General features: G+C 36.0%; 1 protein-coding gene across 2 annotated transcripts in view; it reads left to right on the plus strand.

The window, feature by feature from the left end:
* RABGAP1L (RAB GTPase activating protein 1 like) overlaps positions 1 to 21,920 on the plus strand; it is a 619,828-nt gene that overhangs the window by 378,992 nt on the left and 218,916 nt on the right. For both annotated transcript variants that reach the window (XM_065882769.1, XM_065882778.1), the window contains exons 15-16: positions 14,406 to 14,531; positions 16,688 to 16,831. In XM_065882769.1, coding sequence (XP_065738841.1) covers positions 14,406 to 14,531; positions 16,688 to 16,831 — 270 coding nt within the window. The remainder of the gene's footprint in view (positions 1 to 14,405; positions 14,532 to 16,687; positions 16,832 to 21,920) is intronic.

Here is a 21,920-nt window from a genome sequence, read left to right on the forward strand (position 1 = left end):
AGTGTGCTAAGTGAAAGCGATGCACAGAATAAGAGAATAGAGAGGAGAATTATCCAACTCAGCTCTGCCAGAACTTTCAGAAAAGACTTTCTAGAGGAGGTGGTAGCTTTGCCAGGACATAAATAATTGAGGTTGGGGGAGGTGAGCTGGGTAAGAGAGGGAGAAGAGATTGGTAGAGAAAAGGAACAACATGAGCAAATGTATGGAAACACAAAGGGCACAATATATAAAGGGAACAGTATGAAATGATAGTTCCTTTACTGTTGCTATAGAAATTGTATGCAGAGAGAGGTATGAGGTAAAAATGGTCATATGGGCAGGGACCAAATTATGAAGACTTTTTAATAATGTCAAGAAATGTGGGCTTTATGCTAAAGCTAATGAGGAGCCATTGATCAGTTCGAAGCAAGGGAATGACAATCAGATGTTCACTTCAGATAAATTATTATATCCATGTAGAGAGTTGAACTGAAGGGAGCAAGCAATAGCAGAGAGACCAGTTAGGAAACATCAATCTAAATGAGAGATGTTGAGACCCAGAGAAAAAAACAATTAAAAACATGCAGGAGGGGACTTCCCTGGTGGCGTAGTGGTTAAGAGTCCACCTGCCAATGCAGGGGACATGGGTTCGAGCCCTGGTCTGGGAAGATCCCACATGCCGCGGAGCAACTAAGCCCGTGCGCCACAGCTACTGAGCCTGTGCTCTAGAGCCTGTGAGCCACAACTACTGAGCCTGCGTGCCACAGCTGCTGAAGCCCATGCACCTAGAGCTGGTGCTCTGCAACAAGAGAAGCCACCGCAATGAGAAGCCCGCGCACCGCAGCAAAGCGCAGCCCCTGCTCGCCGCAACTAGAGAAAGCCTGCACGCAGCAACGAAGACCCAATGCAGCCAAAAATAAATAAATACATACATAAATTTATTTTTAAAAATATCTAAAAACATGCAGGAGGCAAAATTGGTAGGTTTCCTGGATGGATTGACAAAGGAAGGGTCAAAGGTAACATGTCTAGTTTTCTTGCTTAGGTGACTGGATGAAGTATGGTATTTTGAGCTGAGATAGAAAACACGTCCGTTGAGATTGAATGGAGAAGAAAGGTTAGGAGTTGATGATGAATTTTGTTTTGAAATTTGGTGGAGGTGGTATTTTGGGGATATCTGAGTAAAGCTGTCCAGCAACCAACTGTTTACTGGAGACTGACACTGGGGGAGGAATCAAAGCTGAAATCATGAGAGTGGATTAGACCATATAAGAAGAATAAATAGAAGAAGAAGAACAGAATAGATCCCAGGAATGCCAGATATTTAGAGGGCTGATGAGGAAGAGGAATCCTTGAAGAATTTCTGGATTTTCAACAGAGAAGCAGCATTGTATAATGTCAAATGCAGCAGAGATGTCCAGCAAGTTTAAAACAAAAGCATTTCTTTTAGGTTTGCATTCTGGAAACGAAGAACAATTATAATAGACTCGTGGTCCTAATGCTGATCATTTGATTTTAATGATACTAATAATATATGGTGGTTCTATTGTGATTATTCACTTTAACTTTGACTTCTTTCTCTGTGGCATCGTTATCTGTTTATGGTCTTTTTGATCTTCTCCTTGCTGTCCTTTTTTTTGTCATCTCCACAGCCCATGTTCTTCAGATTTCTTGTGATAATCAAGTACTTTATAGTCACAAATTCTTGGAGCCTTTGTTCTATTACTAAACCCACCTAGTAGTTAGAATAGTCAGGTCCCTACCACAGGGGGCTGGAGACTATAAACAGTGACATAGACGTGTTCACCAAGTTTCATAACCACCATTCGTCTAAAAGGAGATTTTATGATCATTCTGACGATCAGCTGATGTCCAAGCCATGGATAGTGAAGCTTTATCTTCCACAAAGTAATCTTTGAATATGTCACAGTTTAGCATTTTAGACCTGTAGCCCCATTAAACACATTATAATATATTGATTAAACTTCAGTGAGAAGAATATCACTCCAGGAAATCTGTTCTGAGACTTAACAGAAGTTTAGTTAACTGTAAGTTCATATTTCTCTGGACATACTTCCTCCCCGAAAAAAAAGAGAGGCAGTGATTCAAATAACTAGGAAACTCAAATAACCCAGATTTTTTTTTTTTTTTTTTACATTATCTACTGTCCTATTACAAGGGTCATGGAAAGTCGGCCATTGTAAACATATACAACAAAATTACCTCCAAAGTATGTGACAAGATGAATAGAAATTCAGTTTAGTTTCTACACTTTCTACATTAATAGAACTATGCAGTTGTTGCCATGGCTTGTAAAAATAACTGGAAATATAGAAATGCCTTCAGAATCCTGGAGGAAAGATGAACTGATATTCAGTGTTAATGAAAAAAATCTTACATTGTAATTTTTAATTAAAAGTATATGTGATAATTCTGTTAATCAGCATATTTCATTGACTGACCAACCCATCCATTAACCAATTTAAATAAGAGAAGTTAACTGTAATTTTTTCTTATCCATATTTAATTTTGCCTCTGTGGTTTAAATAGGTAGAAGAATACACTCTAGCTTAAACAATTCATCAAATACACTATCTCGGGTTCCAGGGAGATATGTTATTAGGGTCTTACTGACTAATTTTTTATCAGTTACATAAGCTATTGCTTCTTTTTGCTGCCAGACATCCTTTGGCAACTCCATATTAATCATTGTCAGGACCTGCTTCTTTTTGGGATGCTGTCTTTTCCTCACCCATGGTCATTTATATTTCACATTCACTGCCTAAGAGGAAAGAAAGACCAAAAATGAAAGTAGGATCAAGAACAAAAATTTAGAATTTTAAAGTTTTTCCATGTCTAGATAGTTTTAAGAAATAAGTATCTTCTCCTGGTGCTTGGAAATTTCCAGAAGCTTTGATAATAGCTTTGTAACTTGTAGTAGTTTAAGCAGTGGAAGAATTAAGTGTTTATCACATAGATGCTGTTATATCTATTGATGGAATTATAAGAAATTTATCATTTACAGTTTGCAAAAACTGTTACAGCACAGATTGCTTGTAACCATTATAGTGTTTATCTGCCTTTGAAGTTAAATATGTAATAATTATCAGTAATATCATCATTATATTATTAGTGTAATAAATAATGTCCTCATATATTTCATTTATGCTAAGAATCATATAAAATATTTTAGATAATTTTTAACCCCAATATATTTCTCTCACATATTTATTGTCAAGCAGCTTTAAGGTTTTTTTTTTTAATTGAACGTATACTTTTTTAGACTTTCAGAAAATTATGCTCCTTTTTAAGGTTAAATCACTCTATGTAAGCTAATATCAACATGTATGGAAGCTTTCCAACTGCAAAAAGCATTATTTTTGGATAACCCAGAATGTTTAAAAGTATTGTTTTTTTTCAAAAACTGTAACCAGGCACAACTCGTTTGGAAACCAGTTTGGCTTTTATCTGATAAAGATATGCATACCAGACAGCTCCACTCCTAGATATATGAACAACTCAAATGCCCACTATTATAATGTCTAATATTAGAATTATAATTAGAAATTAAAATGGATAAATTGTGGCATATTCATTTTGTGGAACACTATACAGCAAGTAAAGAAACGTTTCATACTACGTAGGCTAATGTGAATGAATCATACAAACATAATGTTTAGTAAGAAAGCAAATTATTGGTATCATTTGGTATGATTCCATTTTAGTATAATTCAATAACAGACAAAAGTAAACTCTATTTTAGGATGCTCCATGCATGGAAAATATAAATAATACCAGTGAAGTGATTACTGTTCAAATCAGGACAGCGATTTCTCTGAGGAGAAATTGGGAGTCGTGACTGGGTGAGGACACATAGGGATCTTCAGGAGTATTAACAGTATTCTAGTTCTTAATCTGTTTTTACTTCATAATTGTATATTCATTGAAGTATAAATTTAACTTTTATATATTCTTCTGTGTGCCATATTTCAAAATAATATAAGGTTTAAAAATTACAGATCTTTAAATGCTTCCCCCCAAAAAAGACAAGTTTCAGATAAGATTTAACCAGTGGGCATCAGAAATGAGAAGCAGAGCTACTTCTTAGTTTTCCTGAAAATAAGGATTCTACAGAGTCCAAGGTAACAAAATAGAGGCTTCCTAGTGTCTTTATATGTATATATAAGTGAAAATATTTGTGCCATTATATTATTTAGGAATCTTTCTGCTACATGTGACGTAACATTAACTAAAAGTAGTTTAAATTAAAAAGGAAATATATTGGCTCACATAACTGGGGAGTCCAGAGCAGAGATGCTTTTGATATGGTTGGATTCCAGAGTTCATACTTTGTCATCAGAAATCTGTGTCTCTGTATCTCTGTTCTGCTTAAATTTTCTTGCCTTAACTTATATGGGCAGGCCACAAAGTGGGCAGCCTGGCTGCAGACTGGCCCGGCTTCATATCCTTTCAGTTTTACAACTTCATTTAAAAGGGATCATCTTTTGCTATAGCTCCTGTACTTAAACAAACAAACAAACAAAACAAATAAGCAAACAAAAACCCTGAAGGATTCTGGTTGGCCTGCCTTGGGAATCTGCCATCCTTGAATCAACTACTAAGGGCAGGAAGGTAAGGTATCTGGTTGGGCTGGCCCAGTCTTGAGTCCACCTCAGTGCTGACAGTGAACTGGATCAACTCCTCCTGAAAAATGGAATGGTTTTCCTAAAAGAAAGGAGATTTTGACATCAGATGATAGGGAGATGGGATGCTAGACAGATACATCACGTTATCTTATAGTGATTCTTTACAATAAGAGTTTTAGTATATTTTAAATAAGCCCTTCTGTATTCCCAAATCACTTTTTCCTTATAAATCCAAGAGGTTTTCCTGTTCTCTGTTAATTCTTGCATCAGTGCTTTGGAGCCATTACCCAGCATCTTCTCTTTGTGTCCTATAAATATACCCAAGACATTTTACCTTAAAAAAAAAAATCCTCTTTTGATCCTCCCATTTAGCTCTCTCAGGTTTCTTTGCCCTTTCAAAGCTGAACTCCTTCAAAGGATAGTAAAAAGCACAACTATGAATTTGAATTGTGGTTTAATACCTTTCAAGTTACATGACCTTGGACAAGTTTCCTGAGCTTCAGTTTCTTCATTTATAATATAAAGTGAAAATAATATTATCATCCTTCTAGGGTTTTTATGAATATTGAATACCTTGTATTATAAGTGTAGAGTCTTATTTTGTATCTGGCACAAAAAGAGTGCAGCCAGGGCATTAAGTCCAGGCTTTTGGCAGTTCTGCTGGATTTAGATCCTCTGTCAGTGGGGCATAATGTCTGTAGAGCCTGTTCTACTGCCCTGCCCAGGCAGAGATGCAAATTCACAGGCCCCACACAATTGCCAGTTTAGGCTTCAGTCCTGACCTTCTAGGAAGTTTGTCCAGAGAACCGGAGCAGCTGCAGATCCCATCTTACAGCCCTGCTCAGTCAGAAAGCCAAGGTAGCAGCCCTGCCCAACTGTTAGGCATAGCCTCTGCCCCTGCATAACCAGGTAGCCTGAAGAGTCACCCTGGGCAGCCTCAGAGCCCAGCCTATAGTACCATCAAGCCATGAAGCCGAGCCTACAGTCCTGCCTAATTGCTAAACACAGCCTGCGGCCTCATCTAGTCAAGGAGCCTGGATAGTAACCCTACCTGACCACACAGCGAAGTCTTTAGCCCCACCCAGCTGTGTGATATAGCTGGAAGCCCTTCTTGATTAGAGAGCCCATTCTGTTATCTTGCCCAACAGTGGAACACAGCCAACAGCCTATCTGATCATGAAGCCAAGCCTGTGGTCCTGCCCAACTTCGAAGCACAGCCTGTGGCCCCACCTAAACAGAGTCCAGCCAGTGGCACCATCTGGTGGGGAGCACAACCTGATACCTCATCCAACCAGGAGCTATTGCAGAACTCAGTCCATAGCTCTTCCTAATTGTAGAGTCTACCCAATGGTGCCACCCTGCCAGGGAACATAGCCTGTGAACTTGCCTATCCAGAGGTGATTGCAGAGCCCCGCTAGTGGCCAATCTGACCATGGAGCACAGCCAGCAGCCCCACCCAATCAGCGAGTTCACCCAATGGCCCTGATTGTATGTGGATCCCAACCAGCAGGCCCACCTAACCACAGAGCCAACCCAGTGTCACCACCACTCCCTACCCCAACCTCAGAGCATGAACAGTGGCCTCTCCCAACTAAAGACTTTGAGATCAAGTCCTGCTTTTCCCCATGGATGCTACCAGCATTATTCCAAACTGAGCTAACTGTTGAAGGTCTTTCCATGCCACAGCAAACCTGTAATGTCTGTAAGAGGGAGACTGCTTACTCAAATGTGCAGATAGCAACGCAGAGGATCAAGGATCATGCAGAATCAGGTAAACATGACATTACCAAAGGAAACCAATAAAGATCAGATAACTGACTCTAAAGAAATAGAGATCTATGAACTATTTGACAGAGAATTCAGAATAATCCTCTAAAAGAAGTTTGCTGAACTACAAGGACACACAGACAACTAAATGAAGTTAGGAAAGCAGTGATGAAAAAAACAAGTTCAACAAAACAATAGAAATGTCAAGCAGATAGAAATCCTAGATCTGAAAAATACAATGACAGAACTGATGACTTCAATAGAGAGCTACAACACACTCAGCCAAACATAAGAAAGAATTAGTGAACTAGAAGGTAGGTCATTTGAAATACAAGTCAGAGGAACAAAAAGAAAAAAAGTGGAGAAAGACTTATTGGATACTATCAAATTAAGCAATCTATACATTATGGGAATCCTAGAAATAAAAGAGAAAGAGAAGGGGACAGAATCTATTTAAAGCAGTAATGGATGAAAACTTCCCAAACTTAGGGGGAGAATGAACTTCCAGATTTATGAGGCCCAAAAGACCTCAGTGGTTAGAATCTGAAAAGGGCTGCACCAAGACACATTATATTTAAATTGCCAGAAATTGAAGACAAAGAATTTTGAATGCAGCAAGAGAAAAGCTACTCATCATATATAAGACTATTTACAGAGTCATAAGACTATTTAGTTTCTCAATAGAAACACTGTAGACCAGGAAGAAGTGGGATGATATATTCAAAATAGTGAAAGAAAAAAACTGTCAACCAAGAATACTATACCTAGTAAAGCTGTCCTTTGTAAATGAAATAGAGATAAAGACTTTCCCAAACAAACAAAAGCTGAGGGAGTTCATCATCACTAGACCTGCCTTTCAAGAAATACTAAAGGGCATTCTTCAAGCTGAAATAAAAGGATGCTGATTAACATCATAAAAACATGAATGTGTAAAATTCACTGGTAATGGTAAATACACAGTTAAAGTCAGATTCTCTAATACATAATGGTAGTACATAATTCATTTACAACTCTTTTTTAAAAAGTTACAAAACATGGGCTTTCCTGGTGGCACAGTGGTTGAGAATCCGCCTGCCGATGCAGGGGACACAGGTTCGTGCCGCAGTCCAGGAAGATCCCACATGCCGCAGAGCAGCTGGACCCGTGAGCCATGGCTGCTGAGCCTGTGCTCCGCAACGAGAGAGGCCACAACAGTGAGAGGCCCACATACCGCAAAAAAAAAAAAAAGTTACAAAACAAGTGTATTAAAAATAACCTCAACTACAGCAATTTTTATCACAATATATATAAAAAAGATGTAAACTGTAACATCAGTAACTTAAAGTGTGAGGTGGGAAGAAATAAAAGTATGAAGTTTTTGTATGCTATCAAAGTTAAGTTGTTATCAACTTAAAATAGGATGTTATAACTATAAGATGTTTTATGTAAGACTCTTGTTAACCATAAAACAAAAACCGACAGTAGATTCACCAAAGAAAAGAGAATCAAAGCATACCATTACAAAGGATCATCAAATCACAAAGGAAGACTGTAAGAGCGGAAGCAAGGAGCAAAGGATTTACAAAAAAGAACACAATTAACAAAATGTTAATAGTGAGTCCTTATCTATCAATAATACTTTAAATGGATAAATTATTTAATCAAAAGATGTGGAATGGCTGACTGGACAAAGGAAAAAAAGAAGCAGGATCCAATGGTATACTGCCTAAAGAGTCTCACTTTAGCTTTAAGGACACACATAGACTGAGAGTGAAGGGGTAGAAAAAGATATTTCAAGTAAGTGATAACCAAAAGAAAGTAGAGGTAGCTATAGGCTTATATCAGACAAAATAGACTTTAAGGTAAAAATGTTCAAAACAGAAGAAGAAAGTTGTATAATGTTAAAGGAGTCAAACCATCAAGAAGATATAACAAATTATAAAATTTGTATGCACTCACCTGTATGTTCAGAGCACCTAAATATATAAAGCAAATAGAAACATAACTAAAAGAAGAAATAAATAGCAATACAGTAATATATGGGTACTTCAGTACCCCACTCTCAACAATGGATAGATATCCAGGCAGAGAATCAATACGGAAACAGCAGATTTTAGCAGTACTGTAGACCAAATAGACCTAACATATACACAGAACAGTCCATCCACCAGCAGCAACACATTCTTCTCAAGCACACATGGAACATTTTCTAGGATAGATCACATGTTAGGTCACAGAAAAAGTCTCAACAAATTTGAGATAGAAGTTATATAAAGTATCTTTTACAACCACAGTGTTATGAAACTAGAAGCTAGTAACAGGGCGAAAGCTGGAAAATTCACAAATGTGTGCAAATTAAAAACACACTCCTGAACATACAATGGATGAAAAAAGAGAAATTTAAAAATATATATCTTGGGCTCCCCTGGTGGCGCAGTGGTTGAGAGTCCGCCTGCCGATGCAGGGGACATGGGTTCATGCCCCGGTCCAGGAAGATCCCACATGCCACAGAGCAGCTGGGCCCGTGAGCCATGGCCGCTGAGCCTGCGCTACCGGAGCCTGTGCTCCGCAATGGGAGAGGCCACAACAGTGAGAGGCCCACGTATCGCAGAAAAAAAAAATCTTGAGACAAGTGAAAATAGAAACACAACATATCAAAACTTATAGGAGGCAGCAAAGGGAGTTCTAAGAGGGAATCTTATAGTGACAAATGCATACATCAGGAAAAGAGAAATATCTCAAATGAACAACCTAACTTTACACCTCAAGGAACTGGAAAAAGTAGTACAGACTAAGACCAAAGTTAGTAGAAGGAAGGAAATAATAAAGACTATAAGACAAATAAATAAAGTAGAGAATAGAAAAACAATGGGAAAGATTGACAAAACTGAGTTGATTCTTTGAAAAGATAAGCAAAATTATATACTTTTAGCTAGATTAACTAAGAAAAAAAGAGGGTGCAAATAAATAAAATTATTTAAAAAGAGGAGACATTACAGCTGATACCTCAGAAATACAAAGGATCGTAAGAGACTACTGTGAAAAAGTATACACCGACAAATTGGATAACCTAGAAAAAATGAATAAATTTCTAGAAACACACAAGACTCAAGAAATAGAAAATCTGAATAGACCAGTAACAAGTAAGGAGATTAAATCAAGAGTCAAAACTCCCCCAACAAATAAAAGCCTGGGACAAGATGGTTTCACTGGTGCATACTACCAAACATTAAAACCAAACATTTTAAGAAGCATTAGTACCAATCTTTCTCAAACTCTTCCAGAAAAATTGAAAAGGAGGGAAAACTCCCAAACTCATTTTACAAGGCAAGCTTTACCCTGATACCAAAACCAGAGAAGGATACTACAAGAAAAGAAAACTGTAAGCCAACATCCCTGATGACATTCAAAAGTTCTCAACAAAAATACTGGCAAACTAAATTGAACAACACATTAAAAGGATCATATTCCATGATCAAATGGGATTCATCCCTGGGATGCAAGGATGGTTCAACATATGCAAGTCATAAAAGTTATGTATCACATTAATAAAATCACATATAATCGTCTCAATAGATGCAGAAAAGCATTTGACAAAATTCAACATCCATGTGTGAGAAAAGCTGTCAACATACTGGGTATAGATGACACGTACCTCAACATAATAAAGGCCATATATGACAAGCCAGCAGCTAACATACTCAATGGTGAAAGGTTGAAAACTTTTTTTCTGGACATACAGATGGCCATCAGGTACATGAAAAAGTGCTCAATATCACCAATCATTAGTGAAGTGCAAATTAACACCACAACAAAATATCACCTTACACCTGTTAGAATAGCTATCATCAAAAAGACAAGAATTAACAAGTGTTGGGAGGATATGGAGAATAGGGATCCCTTGTGCACTGTTGGTGGGAATGTGAATTGGTGCAGCTACTGTGGAAAACAGTATGGAGGTTCCTCAAAGAGTCAAAAATAGAACTACCATTTGATCCAGCAATTCCACTTCTGAGTATTTATTCAAAGGAAACAAAGACACTAACTCAAAGAGATGTCTTCACCCCACATTCATTGCAGCATTAGTTGCAATAGTGACACATGGAAACAATCTAAGTGTCTATTGAGTGATGGATGGATAAAGAAAATGTGGTATATATATATATATATATATAGGGGAATACTATTTAGCCATAAAAAGGAAATTCTGTTATTTGTGACAACATGGATGAACCTTGAGGGCTTTATGCTAAGTGAAGTAAGTCAGTCAGAGAAAGACATGTATGATCTCACTTATATGTGGAAACTAAAAACGTTTGTTGATGGTTGGGACTTCCCTGGTGGTCCAATGGTTGACTGCATGCTTCCACTGCAGGGGGCATGGGTTCGCTCCCTGGTAGGGGAACTAAGATCCCACAGGCCCTGTGGCGTGGCCACAAGATTTAAAAAAACAAAAAAAGACAAAGAGGAGGTTGATGGTCGCCAGGTGTGGGAGATGTGGGAAATGGGTGAGTGTGGTGAAAGAATACAAACTTCCAGTTATTAGATTAATAAGTTCAGGGGATGTAATGTACAGCATAGTAACTGTAGTTGACAATACTGTATTGTATATACAATACAGTATTGTATACTGTATTGTATATTTGAAAATTGCTTACCACAAAAAAGACAAAAATTCTCATCATAAAAAACATCGTAACTATGTGAGGTGATATATGTATATATAAGTAAATAAAATCATCACTTTGTACACCTTAAACTTACACAATGTTGTATGTCAATTATATCTCAATAAAGCTGGGAAAAATTAAATGATATAAACTTAAAATTACATATATTAAAAACAGAAAGTGGTAAATACTAATTATTTTGCCACATTTAACTGTTATCTATACTTTTTAGTCTGTTTTATCTGATGGAAATAGCATATAATGGTGTGTTGTTGAGCATTGCTTCTCAACTCCAGTTTATTTATTTTCTATATTTGATGAGTTATGGTAATGGCCAACTATTGCTAACGTTACAGCTAGGTCCCTATTACCCAACTTAGTATTATAATTATTAGTATTATATTTATTTGCATTAACAAAGCTATAATTTATTGTTGTTTTTCTGCCATCATTGAAGTCATTAGTAGCCACCAGTGATTATTGTTTATAATTTCCAAAGTATGTTTTTATCATATATCTTATGTTTTACAATATCATCAGTCTAGGCTCAGCCTTCACTCCCTGTTATTGACACTTCACTGAGGTGTATTTCAAAAACATGCATTGTCTTATCCTTCAAAGCAAAACACCATTATAAGTCTATGTGTGAACTTCCTTTTTTCTCTGCAGTGTAAATGTCAATCGGTATTTGTTGTCTAGCTATATTTTATACATGTTTAGATATTCTCATTTTTTTAATCTTTGACATTTTTGCTAATTTTGTGTGCTCACCCTGCTTGCTGCTAGTAATAATGAATACATTAATTGAAGAAAGAGAAATACCAAGGGAAGCTTAATTAGGCATGCTAAATAGATCCCATTTCATCTTTAAACCAGAAAGAGAAGGTTGAATTTCCACTTTCCAAAGGATTATAACTATTTCCCATTACTTTCTCACTCATTTTGTTAGTAACCATTTTTCTGTTTTCACAGGGATTCATTTTTAGTCACTTTCATGTTGAGGTAGTATCTGAGATCCCATAAGAGCTTATTATGTCTGACCTTAGTCTTCGCAGATAGTCAGTATTGATTCTACTCAGCTGGACTGGTATTTTGTAGGTTTAGTCTACTGTTTTCATGTAACACGTGAACTAACTAAAAATCAAAACCTTGGCTATATTGCTGAAGCTAGACCTGAAGGATACTAACTCCAAGGCTGCCCCCCACCCAAAATATAGATATACTTTTAAAAATAGGCTGGGATTGTCAGTTTTATTTTTAGGGATCAAGTTCAAACTTTCAAATGCTTTTGTTTTTAAAGAACATTTATTAAATATATTGTTTGTATATGTGTGAGAGACAGACAGTTGAATGGGGAAGGTGGTGGAGGGAGAGGGGAAGGGGACCAAGAGATAGAGACAGAGATGGGTGCCCGGAGAGAGGGAGAGAGAATGAGTGTGACTGAATGAATAGGAATAAATTTAAGCTCCATATCTAAAAGCAAAGCAGAAATTTATGTCTATTTGTCATTCTCTTAAATAGTTTATCCTGATAAAGCTCATATCCGGCCATCCCTCTATTTGCACTGTAACTGCAGCGACATCTAACACCTCTTCCACACTCCCATCCTCCCCTACTCCACGACTTCTGTGTCTGTATCAGACTCAAGTACAGTTGCCTATTTCCTTGTCCTTTGGGAAGGCACTCTACTTTTACCTCTGTATCCAGGGCCTAGAACAAACAGTACTTTGCATCTTATATGTTCAGTGACTGCGTGTATGAATGCTGAAGGGTGTTTAAACTTTTGTTTTAATGGTCTCACCACATTCAAGGAAATAAAGGTTAATCCCTTTTATACCTTGTATATTCAACTAATCATCACTTACTTGGGAAGAGGGAAAAGTTGAGTGAACTAGTTTCTCTAGGGCTGGTTACAGATATCTTACGGGCAGCATTTTTGTATAGCCATTTTAGTAGAAATCAGGGAGAAGACAAAGAGGCTTATAACTTGGTAGTAAAAGAAGTATTGGACTGTTCATGTGCACATTGGTGTCACTTGAAGCTTCAATGACAGAATTGCTAAAGGGGTAAAAAATACAGTGTGCTTACGTTCTAAATAACTGCATAAAAACTGAAAAATGTCTGCTGACTTGAACAGCTGGGGTCAAAGCCAAGGCCCCCAACTCATAGGTAAAAAAGAAATAAGCAAATATTTCGAGAAGCAAAATGACAACAGCTAACTGTACTTATTTAACTTTAGGAGATTTTATTTAACTAATTTACATATTTCATGGTTTATAGTAGAAAACAGAAGTGGTCAGTTTGTATAGGAACTTAAATAAACAGTTACATTTCTAAGTGGGTAAACAGAACTCTACTCGATTCAGTTATTCAGGCAGGAAGTTGGTCTAACAAATGTGTCAAATACCGAAATCAGCCAAGGTCAGACTTTCAAAGAAGTGACATTTAAAGTAAATGTTTACATAATAGTTACATCCTAGGACCTTGAGTAAGGACAACTTTTTCTGTTTGCTTGGTACAAATCCTAAAATATTGAATATGTCCCTCTCTAAATTCTTTCAGCTTATTGATACCATAATTTAGAGATCGGTTCTTTTGATTTCAGATTTTATTCTCTGTTCAGATAAAAATATCTGGGAAGGTATATCAGATTTTATTTGTCATTTAAATCTTAATGAGAGAAGCTCATAAGCTTCTGAAACAGCTGAAGACCTTTTTATAGACAGAAAAATAGCAACATCAAGATTCTGGGAGGACAGTATCATACTATCTATCAAAATAAAAAATGCATTTTATCCTTTGACTCAGCAATCCCTCTTTTGGGAAATTATTGAGGGAGAAAAGCAAGGTGCATGGCAATGTATTTAGAATGCTATCTTTTATATAGGAAAGGGAAAAAGTAAAATAAATGTAATTCTTTTATTTGCATAAAGAAACACTGGCAGGATATATGAGAAATTATTGAGTAGTTAATGAGATTATGCAAAAGAGGTTGGGGGGACAGATACAGGGATTAGTGGATATAGGGATAGAGAGGAGTGAGACTTTTTTTAACCTTTATATACTTCTAAATTGTTTTGAATTTTTACATCATCTGACTGTATTACCTATTTTTAAGATGGCTTAAGAGTAAATGACAAGGTGATTAAAGTTAGCAAAAGAGGGAAATTCATCTCAAGTAGGGAAGCTTGAAACTTGGAACACAGATTTTACCTGTGTCACTGCAGAAAGCTGGCTCTGGAGAATTTCATTCACTAGTGGCCTTCAACCACTAATACAGGGGACTAATAACATGAAGGAATGTTTCTGACATTCTGGTCAAATGCCACTCAGTCATGTTCTGTATGTATATGTTTTCCTGTAGATGCCAGAGGAACAAGCATTCTGTGTTTTGGTGAAAATCATGTATGACTATGGTTTACGAGACCTCTACAAAAACAACTTTGAAGATCTTCACTGCAAGTTCTATCAGTTGGAGAGACTAATGCAGGTAAATAAACATTAGGAAGTTTTATCACTCAGGGATTTGTTGACTTATAGGGGAAGTCCAATAAAACTGAAAAATAATGGTTTATGAAAATTAATGGAAAGTTACAGAAAAGGTAAATGGATTTGGTTTCTGACCAATATCTACGGTGGTCTTAATAGCATAAAATATTTATTTAACTACTTGACCATTTATAAAAATAGTCTTCCATTTAAAATATTCAACTTAATACACTTTGAAGTGCGAATATGGTGAATTAAGTCAGTAAAGAGATTTCCCAGTATTATTTGTAAATAAATGAAGATATTTACATAATAAAAGCTGAAATACTTAAGATTTTTCTCAATATTAATTAGCACCAGTACCATATTTAGGTCCACATGTAGAGAACACTTTAAAGAGACAGAAAGATATTGATGAAATTAAAAACCACCTAAAATATTGTAGTGTAGGGACATACTTTAAATTTTTTCCTCTGTAATTTCCAGATCTCAAACAATGTTGTTAACTATTTCATAATGTATATGTGTAAATTATATGTATGAGAAATAGGTATTCTTTTATATATCTGTCATAAAAAAGATTGTGAGCAAGGACAAAATTATTGTCTAGTGCTGTTAAAGGAATTACTGAGTAGCTTTGAAATTCCACCTAAGGTTGTAAATCTTAAATTTGTAATGGGTCTATGCAACATGTTTATATGGCTTTCTCTATAAGAGGTATTGGGAATCCAAGAGAAAGGTGAAGAAAATACATGATTGAATTGATTCCATATTGGGGAAAAGTAAAGTGGTTGGGGAGGAAGGTTACTGGGATGTGGCAGTAGAGGATACTGGTAGGAGCTTATTGACATGACTTGTCAGGAGATCAGTAGGTGTCTAAGGGGGAAGTGAAACCAATAGGAGACAAAGGCTAGAACAGGGAAGTGGAAGGCAGAGTTTGCAGTGAGGTTAAGGACAGCTGTATTAGGAGAAGGGAATACAGGAGGGTAGAAGACCTGAAATGTGAAGAAGAAATAAAGGGGGAGGAGGATGTCAAAAGAACTGTAAGCACAATGACAAATGGGCATTGAGGGGGAAAAAGACTGTGTAGAAGAATCTGATAACTATGGACAGTACAAGCAATGGGCTCTTTTTTAGAGATTTAATTCCTCCAAGTAAATATTTGGGATTCTTCACATTTTTTATCTTTCATTTACCTTTCATTTTTAAAAGTTCATATTTTTTCAAAGGTCAGTATTCTTAAGAGCTTTGAGAGTCAAATAAAAGTACCTGATAAATGAATAGCATGTTCATGGTACTATGAAGAAACCCAAATACATTTTCTGTTAGCACTTTTGTCTGTTAACTGAATGACCACTTCAATACCCCATTAAAAGTACCTGATGGGTACATTGGGGTGTTTTTCAAAGAGCATCTTGTACAAAAATTTTATTTCTGTGGTCTGTTTATGAAAACAAAACTAAAGTGGGCTTTTATATATCTTTGCCTTTGTCTTTCAGTTATGGGAATAGCTATGCTAATGCTTTATACTTTGCCTTTCATGCTTTTGAAAAGCATTTACTTGTATAAGTCGGGGGGAAAGAGGGTTTTTCCTCTTTTTCCCAGTATTTTTCCCAGGAGACATCCAATTTTATATATTATATACTTGTACAATTTCTGTACTTTGTAATTTTTAATATATTGAAGATAGACTGTTAAAAGTACGGTTATGTTTTGGGCTTCAGTACCATAATGTACTGAAGTAATATCATAGAACCCAGATGATGTTTATATTAAATGGTCTTCAAAGAAAAGATACATTTCTTTTTTGGCTAGTTAGGAGTTCAACCCTGAATGGAGTGCTGTGACTTGACCGTGGAGTCCTGATATTCACCAGACCACAGGTGTTCTGTCAGAGCAAGCATTTCCCAAGAAACAGGAACAGTCAAGTGAGCAGGAGTTGATCTTTGTTATTTGTTCATAACACGTCTTTCTTATTCTCTGTCATATGCCCAGTTATCATCTCCTATCATCACTTCTATGTAGTTATATACAAGTCAACAAATGCTGTAGTAAATTGAGAGTGATCATAGCAAGCTTGTCATAAATCGCAGTTGTGGCAGGAAATGAGGCGTCTTCAGTGTTCCTCCCCCCACAATTTTCCACTTTGACTTTCAGGAGCAGTTACCGGACCTGCACGGCCATTTTTCTGATCTGAACCTGGAAGCTCATATGTATGCATCCCAGTGGTTTCTCACTCTTTTTACTGCCAAGTTCCCACTCTGCATGGTCTTCCACATCATTGACTTACTGCTTTGTGAGGTAGAGTGACTCCCATCTCTCATATTTAAGTCAAAATAGAAAATAGTTTCTACTTAACATGATTAACAATTTTCTTCATTTTCTTTTTACCTTAAAAAAGAACATTAAGCCATAAATACTGACCAAAAAGTTCTATTTGAATTTTTAGTAAAGACTACTTTAATTGTAATTTTATTATTTGTGAGAAATGAAAATGTTAGGCATATATAATTTCTACAAATTAAAATGAAGCAATTAAATTTGTATCATTAAATTCACAATAAGCCTATATCTGTATAATTATGCATTACTAATACCAAGGACCTTTAAAGTTAAATAAGTGAAATTAGAATCAGGTGTGTTTTTAATGGTAATGTAATTATCCTCCAAGAGTGAATATAAATGAAAAATTTATGGTAATTAAGTTCTCAATTCATATCTCTTCCTGTGTGTTGTTTGAGACTCCTACCAGACAATTGAGAAGTGATAAACTAAAGCTTCTATATCATATAATTATATGTTTAGACAGTAGAATATTTCAAAAATTAGTTTGCAGAATTCCTTAGGTATCTATATTTGTTTTCCTTTATTGTTTTTAGTTCCTTAGATGGCTGTATTTATTTACTTTACTCTTTTAAAGATGTAAGTAATATTACACACACATACATCATTTACTGCCCATCAAAATGTTTGTCTTCGCGGTGATGAAAACGTTGCTGGATAAGAAAAACTTTTTTATTAGGAATATAAATTTATATAAAAATATAACTGTCTTAATGTAAAAAGCTGGAGTAATCAAAAGTATAAACTTAATATAATCTAGACAGTTTTATATTACAATATTTTTTAACACAAAGTTTCTTCTTTCTTAGAAGAAAAGTCTAACCATTTTAATCACCCCAGGAACTAGAAATTTCATTATAAAAATAAGGTTAAAAAAGACAAAAAACATATAAGCTATATAAAGCATAACTTACTTTTCAGCCTACTTACTGCAGTAACCATCTGATATGCAAGCACAGCTGGGTTTTGCTCTTCAAAGGTTCTAGCTGGCAGAAGCACAACATATGAAGGGTGCAGAGCATTTTGTAAACATGTAAGATTTTAAAACATTTGTAATATATTTTGATAAAGAAGAGTTGAGTGACTCGCTGAGAGACACAGAATATGTTCCCGAATTCTGAATATTATAACAGCCAGAGTACCTGACTGATGACACATTAATTCTATTTGTCTTACTTACAAATTAGTTCCTAAAATGCCTATTTAAATTAAACCTAAAGGAAGAATGCAAAATTAGGAGCTAAAACCTTATTCAAAGTCAAAATGGTGTGATCACAGCATGCACAAAGCAAACTGGACATTTGTACTAAACACTCTACTTTGCCTGATTATCCAAATGGGTGTGGTGAACAGTTCTGACTCCTCTAACTTAGTTTAATATTCTTTGAAAGTAAAACCAAATTCATTGAGTTCTGTAATCTTAAAACAAGGTGATACTAAAAGTTAGTTTTGATAAATATTTATAGGTCTTACTTATTGCACACTGATCTGAGTTCAGTATTTCATGGTATTTATAAAAATAGGAAAAAGTGGGGGCATGACATTTTAACAGTTTTATCTTTATATATAGTAAGAGATTGCAAATGCTTATTATCATTGCTTCATGTTTTTTGCTGATATTATCTAACTTCAGAGTAGATTGGTTCGGTGGTGTTCATTATAGAAAAGAGAATGAAATGAATATGCTTAATCATACCAGTTAAATTGGATTTCTTGGTCACTTTTGGTAAAGTAGTAACACTGGAATAGTGACTTTGTAAAATTGTCTCTACCTGAATGGTGCCATACCTGACACTGGAGCACTGTCCACGGGTCTTCTGGAACCCAGATTCGTAATTCCTCAGGAAATTTCATCTTGAAGATATTTGAATTTCTAATATCAGTTGCTAAAAAAAATTAGCAACATTTATGGTAAGGAAAAGAAAAGTAAATTTATAAGCCTTCTCATCAGTTGTCAGCTGCGATTCATAATCACAGTGTTTGAAAGTTCTTAATGCTCATTAAAATTAATAAGAGCATCATACATGTTACCTTTTATTCCCTTAAACCTGTACTCTGCAGCTTTTTTTTTTTTTTTAAACATCTTTATTGGGGTATAATTGCTTTACAATGGTGTGTTAGTTTCTGCTTTATAACAAAGTGAATCAGCTATACATATACATATGTTCCCATATGTCTTCCCTCTTGCGTCTCCCTCCCTCCCACTCTCCCCATCCCACCCTTCCAGGCTTCTGCAGCTTTTTAAGGAAGTTGCATAGCTTTCCAAAACAGAGTAAGTTGTAATCACAGCATCATGGTAACCAAGGAAATAAATGATAACATCCCTTAACAAAGTAAATAGCCTTTCAAAATAAAGTTTATTGGGAACAGTATTGTAGTGTGCTTCAGGATATTTGTTCTTTCCACTAAGTCATCTTTGTCAGAGGATTAATTTGCAAAGGAAACTTTTAGATAAACTTTTATTTCCTGCTTGTCTGTGTTTTCTCTTTGCCCCTTTCCTCCTTGTAGTTAATAAAATATTTATATCAAGGCTATTCTTTCATGTGTGATAAAATATTCCAAAAGAAGAAATGGAAACATAGTCTTAAATAGAATCATCCATAGGTATTTGTTTTCGTCATATTCTCTCTTTTTAAAGAAAACAATTTAAATCTTGATGGTTATGAATTAATATTGAGTTACAAATGGAAGGCTTGGAAATTCTTAGATGGAAAAAGTGTTGATTTTTCAAAGTTCATTATTCTGACCAAAAAAATGTATTGGTCTGCAGAATATTTTGCGCAAAGATCCTATTGCAAAATGAGAAAGTCATTGAGCTTGAAATTTTACTCTTAGAAAGTATATCCTCATTTCATGTTTTCCTAAGTTAAATGTTTTTAAGGATTTCTTCATTCATTCTGAGGTTAAGAATATGAAGTTAATGAAGTAGCAGAAAAGGGAAGAATTTTAGTAGACTCTGACAATGCAGTTGGAATCAAAAACTAGTTATCGGTAGTTTTATTTAAAATATTTACTTAAAGCTAAATATGCGGTAACTAGGGTTAATTCTTTTGTTTGGTGAAGATGGATTGCAACAGGATTTGAAACTAGAGTTGAAAATACATTTTCTTATATTGAGATGAATGGAACTCTGTAAATTGACATTTAGCCCAAAATTGAAATGAAAAAAAAATTCTTTTTAAAGAACAAAGCCTCCTATGTTTATTATCTGTCTCTGTTTATATGGAGGGATAAGAAGAAGGCTAAAAGTATTAATTACAGTGTAAATGCTATGCTGTTAATCCCCCAAGAATAAAACATTGGTTTTTAAAGAATCTTTTATTTAAATATAACAGAATAAAAGAAAATGTGCAAAAATTAGTGTAAAACATGCTGATTTTTAACAAACTGAACATACTAATGTAGCAAGTACCCAGATAAAAGAAAAAGAACATTACCTGCATTTCATAAGCCCTCCTCCCCTCAGTCACTGCTCCTCTGAAGAGTGATCACTATCCTGACTTTTAACACCTAGATTAGTGTTAATTGGTTTTGAACTTTATATAAATGGCATCATACAATATGAACTCTTTTTCATCTAGCTTCTTCATTCATCATTATGTTTGTGAGACTCATCCATATAGTGCATCTAGGCATGGTTTATTTCAATTTTGTGAATATGCTACAATTTATTTGTTCTTCCATTCTATTGTTGATGGGCGTTTGGGTCGTTTCCCGATTAGGGCTATTAGGAATAGTGTTGCTATGAACATTCTTGAACTTGTCTTTTGGTAAACATGTGTACGCATTTCTTTTTTTTTTAATTTTTTTTATTTTTTATTTTTGCGGTATGCTGGCCTCTCACTGTTGTGGCCTCTCCCGTTGCGGAGCACAGGCTCCGGACACGCAGGCTCAGCAGCCATGGCTCACAGGCCCAGCCGTTCCGCGGCATGTGAGATCTTCCCGGACCCGGGGCACGACCCCGCGCCCCCTGCATCGGCAGGCGGACTCTCAACCACTGCGCCACCAGGGAAGCCCGTGTACCCATTTCAGTGGGCACACGTCTAGGAGTGAAATTTCTGGGTTAGGGCATATGTAAGCTAGGGTTTTGTAGATACTACCAAACAGCTTTGCAAAGTATTTTGAGCATCGCTTTTTGTGTTGTTTTTATTCAGTAAAAGTCTTCCTTGTGATCAGGGGCAGATTTTTTGTTTTCTATTTTTTTTTTTTTTTTTTGTAGATGGCAGGTCCTAGATCAGATTAGTGTTCAATGAACATGGAGCAAAATGAATCTCATTTGGTGATTGAAGTCATTCACTTAATCTCTGAAGTTGCGTACAGATGGGAACTAAGAGCTGGATCTAAGACCCAAATCACTTTTGTGCTTATATGAGGGCAGTTACCCTGATGTGGAAAATTCAGCAATGTATTCAGTTATAGAAGAAGCAACATAGAGACAGCTTAACATTGGCGTTGAGGTATTTGGCTTTTTAGTTAACCCTTCCTGTATCACTTTCTTCACATTACTTTACCAATATATGTCTTGGTTTTCTTCTCTGTAAAATGAAGCTAACAATACCTAGCTCCTGGGTTTATTTTAAGGATTAAATGCAATTATAGATATAAAGTGTCTAGCACTCTGTCTGCTACGTAATAAATATTTACTTAATAATATTACCTTCCATTCTGCTCCATCCACCTGTATAGTCCTTTTAGTTGCTTCTCAATTTATTCAATTAACAACCAACTTTAGGGATTCTTTTTTTTTTTTTTTTTTTTTTTTTTTTTTGCGGTATGCGGGCCTCTCACTGTTGTGGCCTCTCCCGTTGCGGAGCACAGGCTCCGGACGCACAGGCTCAGCGGCCATGGCTCACGGGCCCAGCTGCTCTGCGGCATGTGGGATCTTCCCGGACAGGGGCATGAACCCGTGTCCCCTGCATCGGCAGGCGGACTCTCAACCACTGTGCCACCAGGGAAGCCCCTAGGGATTCTTAAGAGAGGGTTAACTAGCTATTGGTTCGTTATTACCTTTCTAACCACCTTTGTTTTCCCCCCAGTTGAGGCGCCT

Source organism: Phocoena phocoena, chromosome 1 (assembly GCF_963924675.1).
Source record: "Phocoena phocoena chromosome 1, mPhoPho1.1, whole genome shotgun sequence".
Lineage (NCBI taxonomy): Eukaryota > Metazoa > Chordata > Mammalia > Artiodactyla > Phocoenidae > Phocoena > Phocoena phocoena.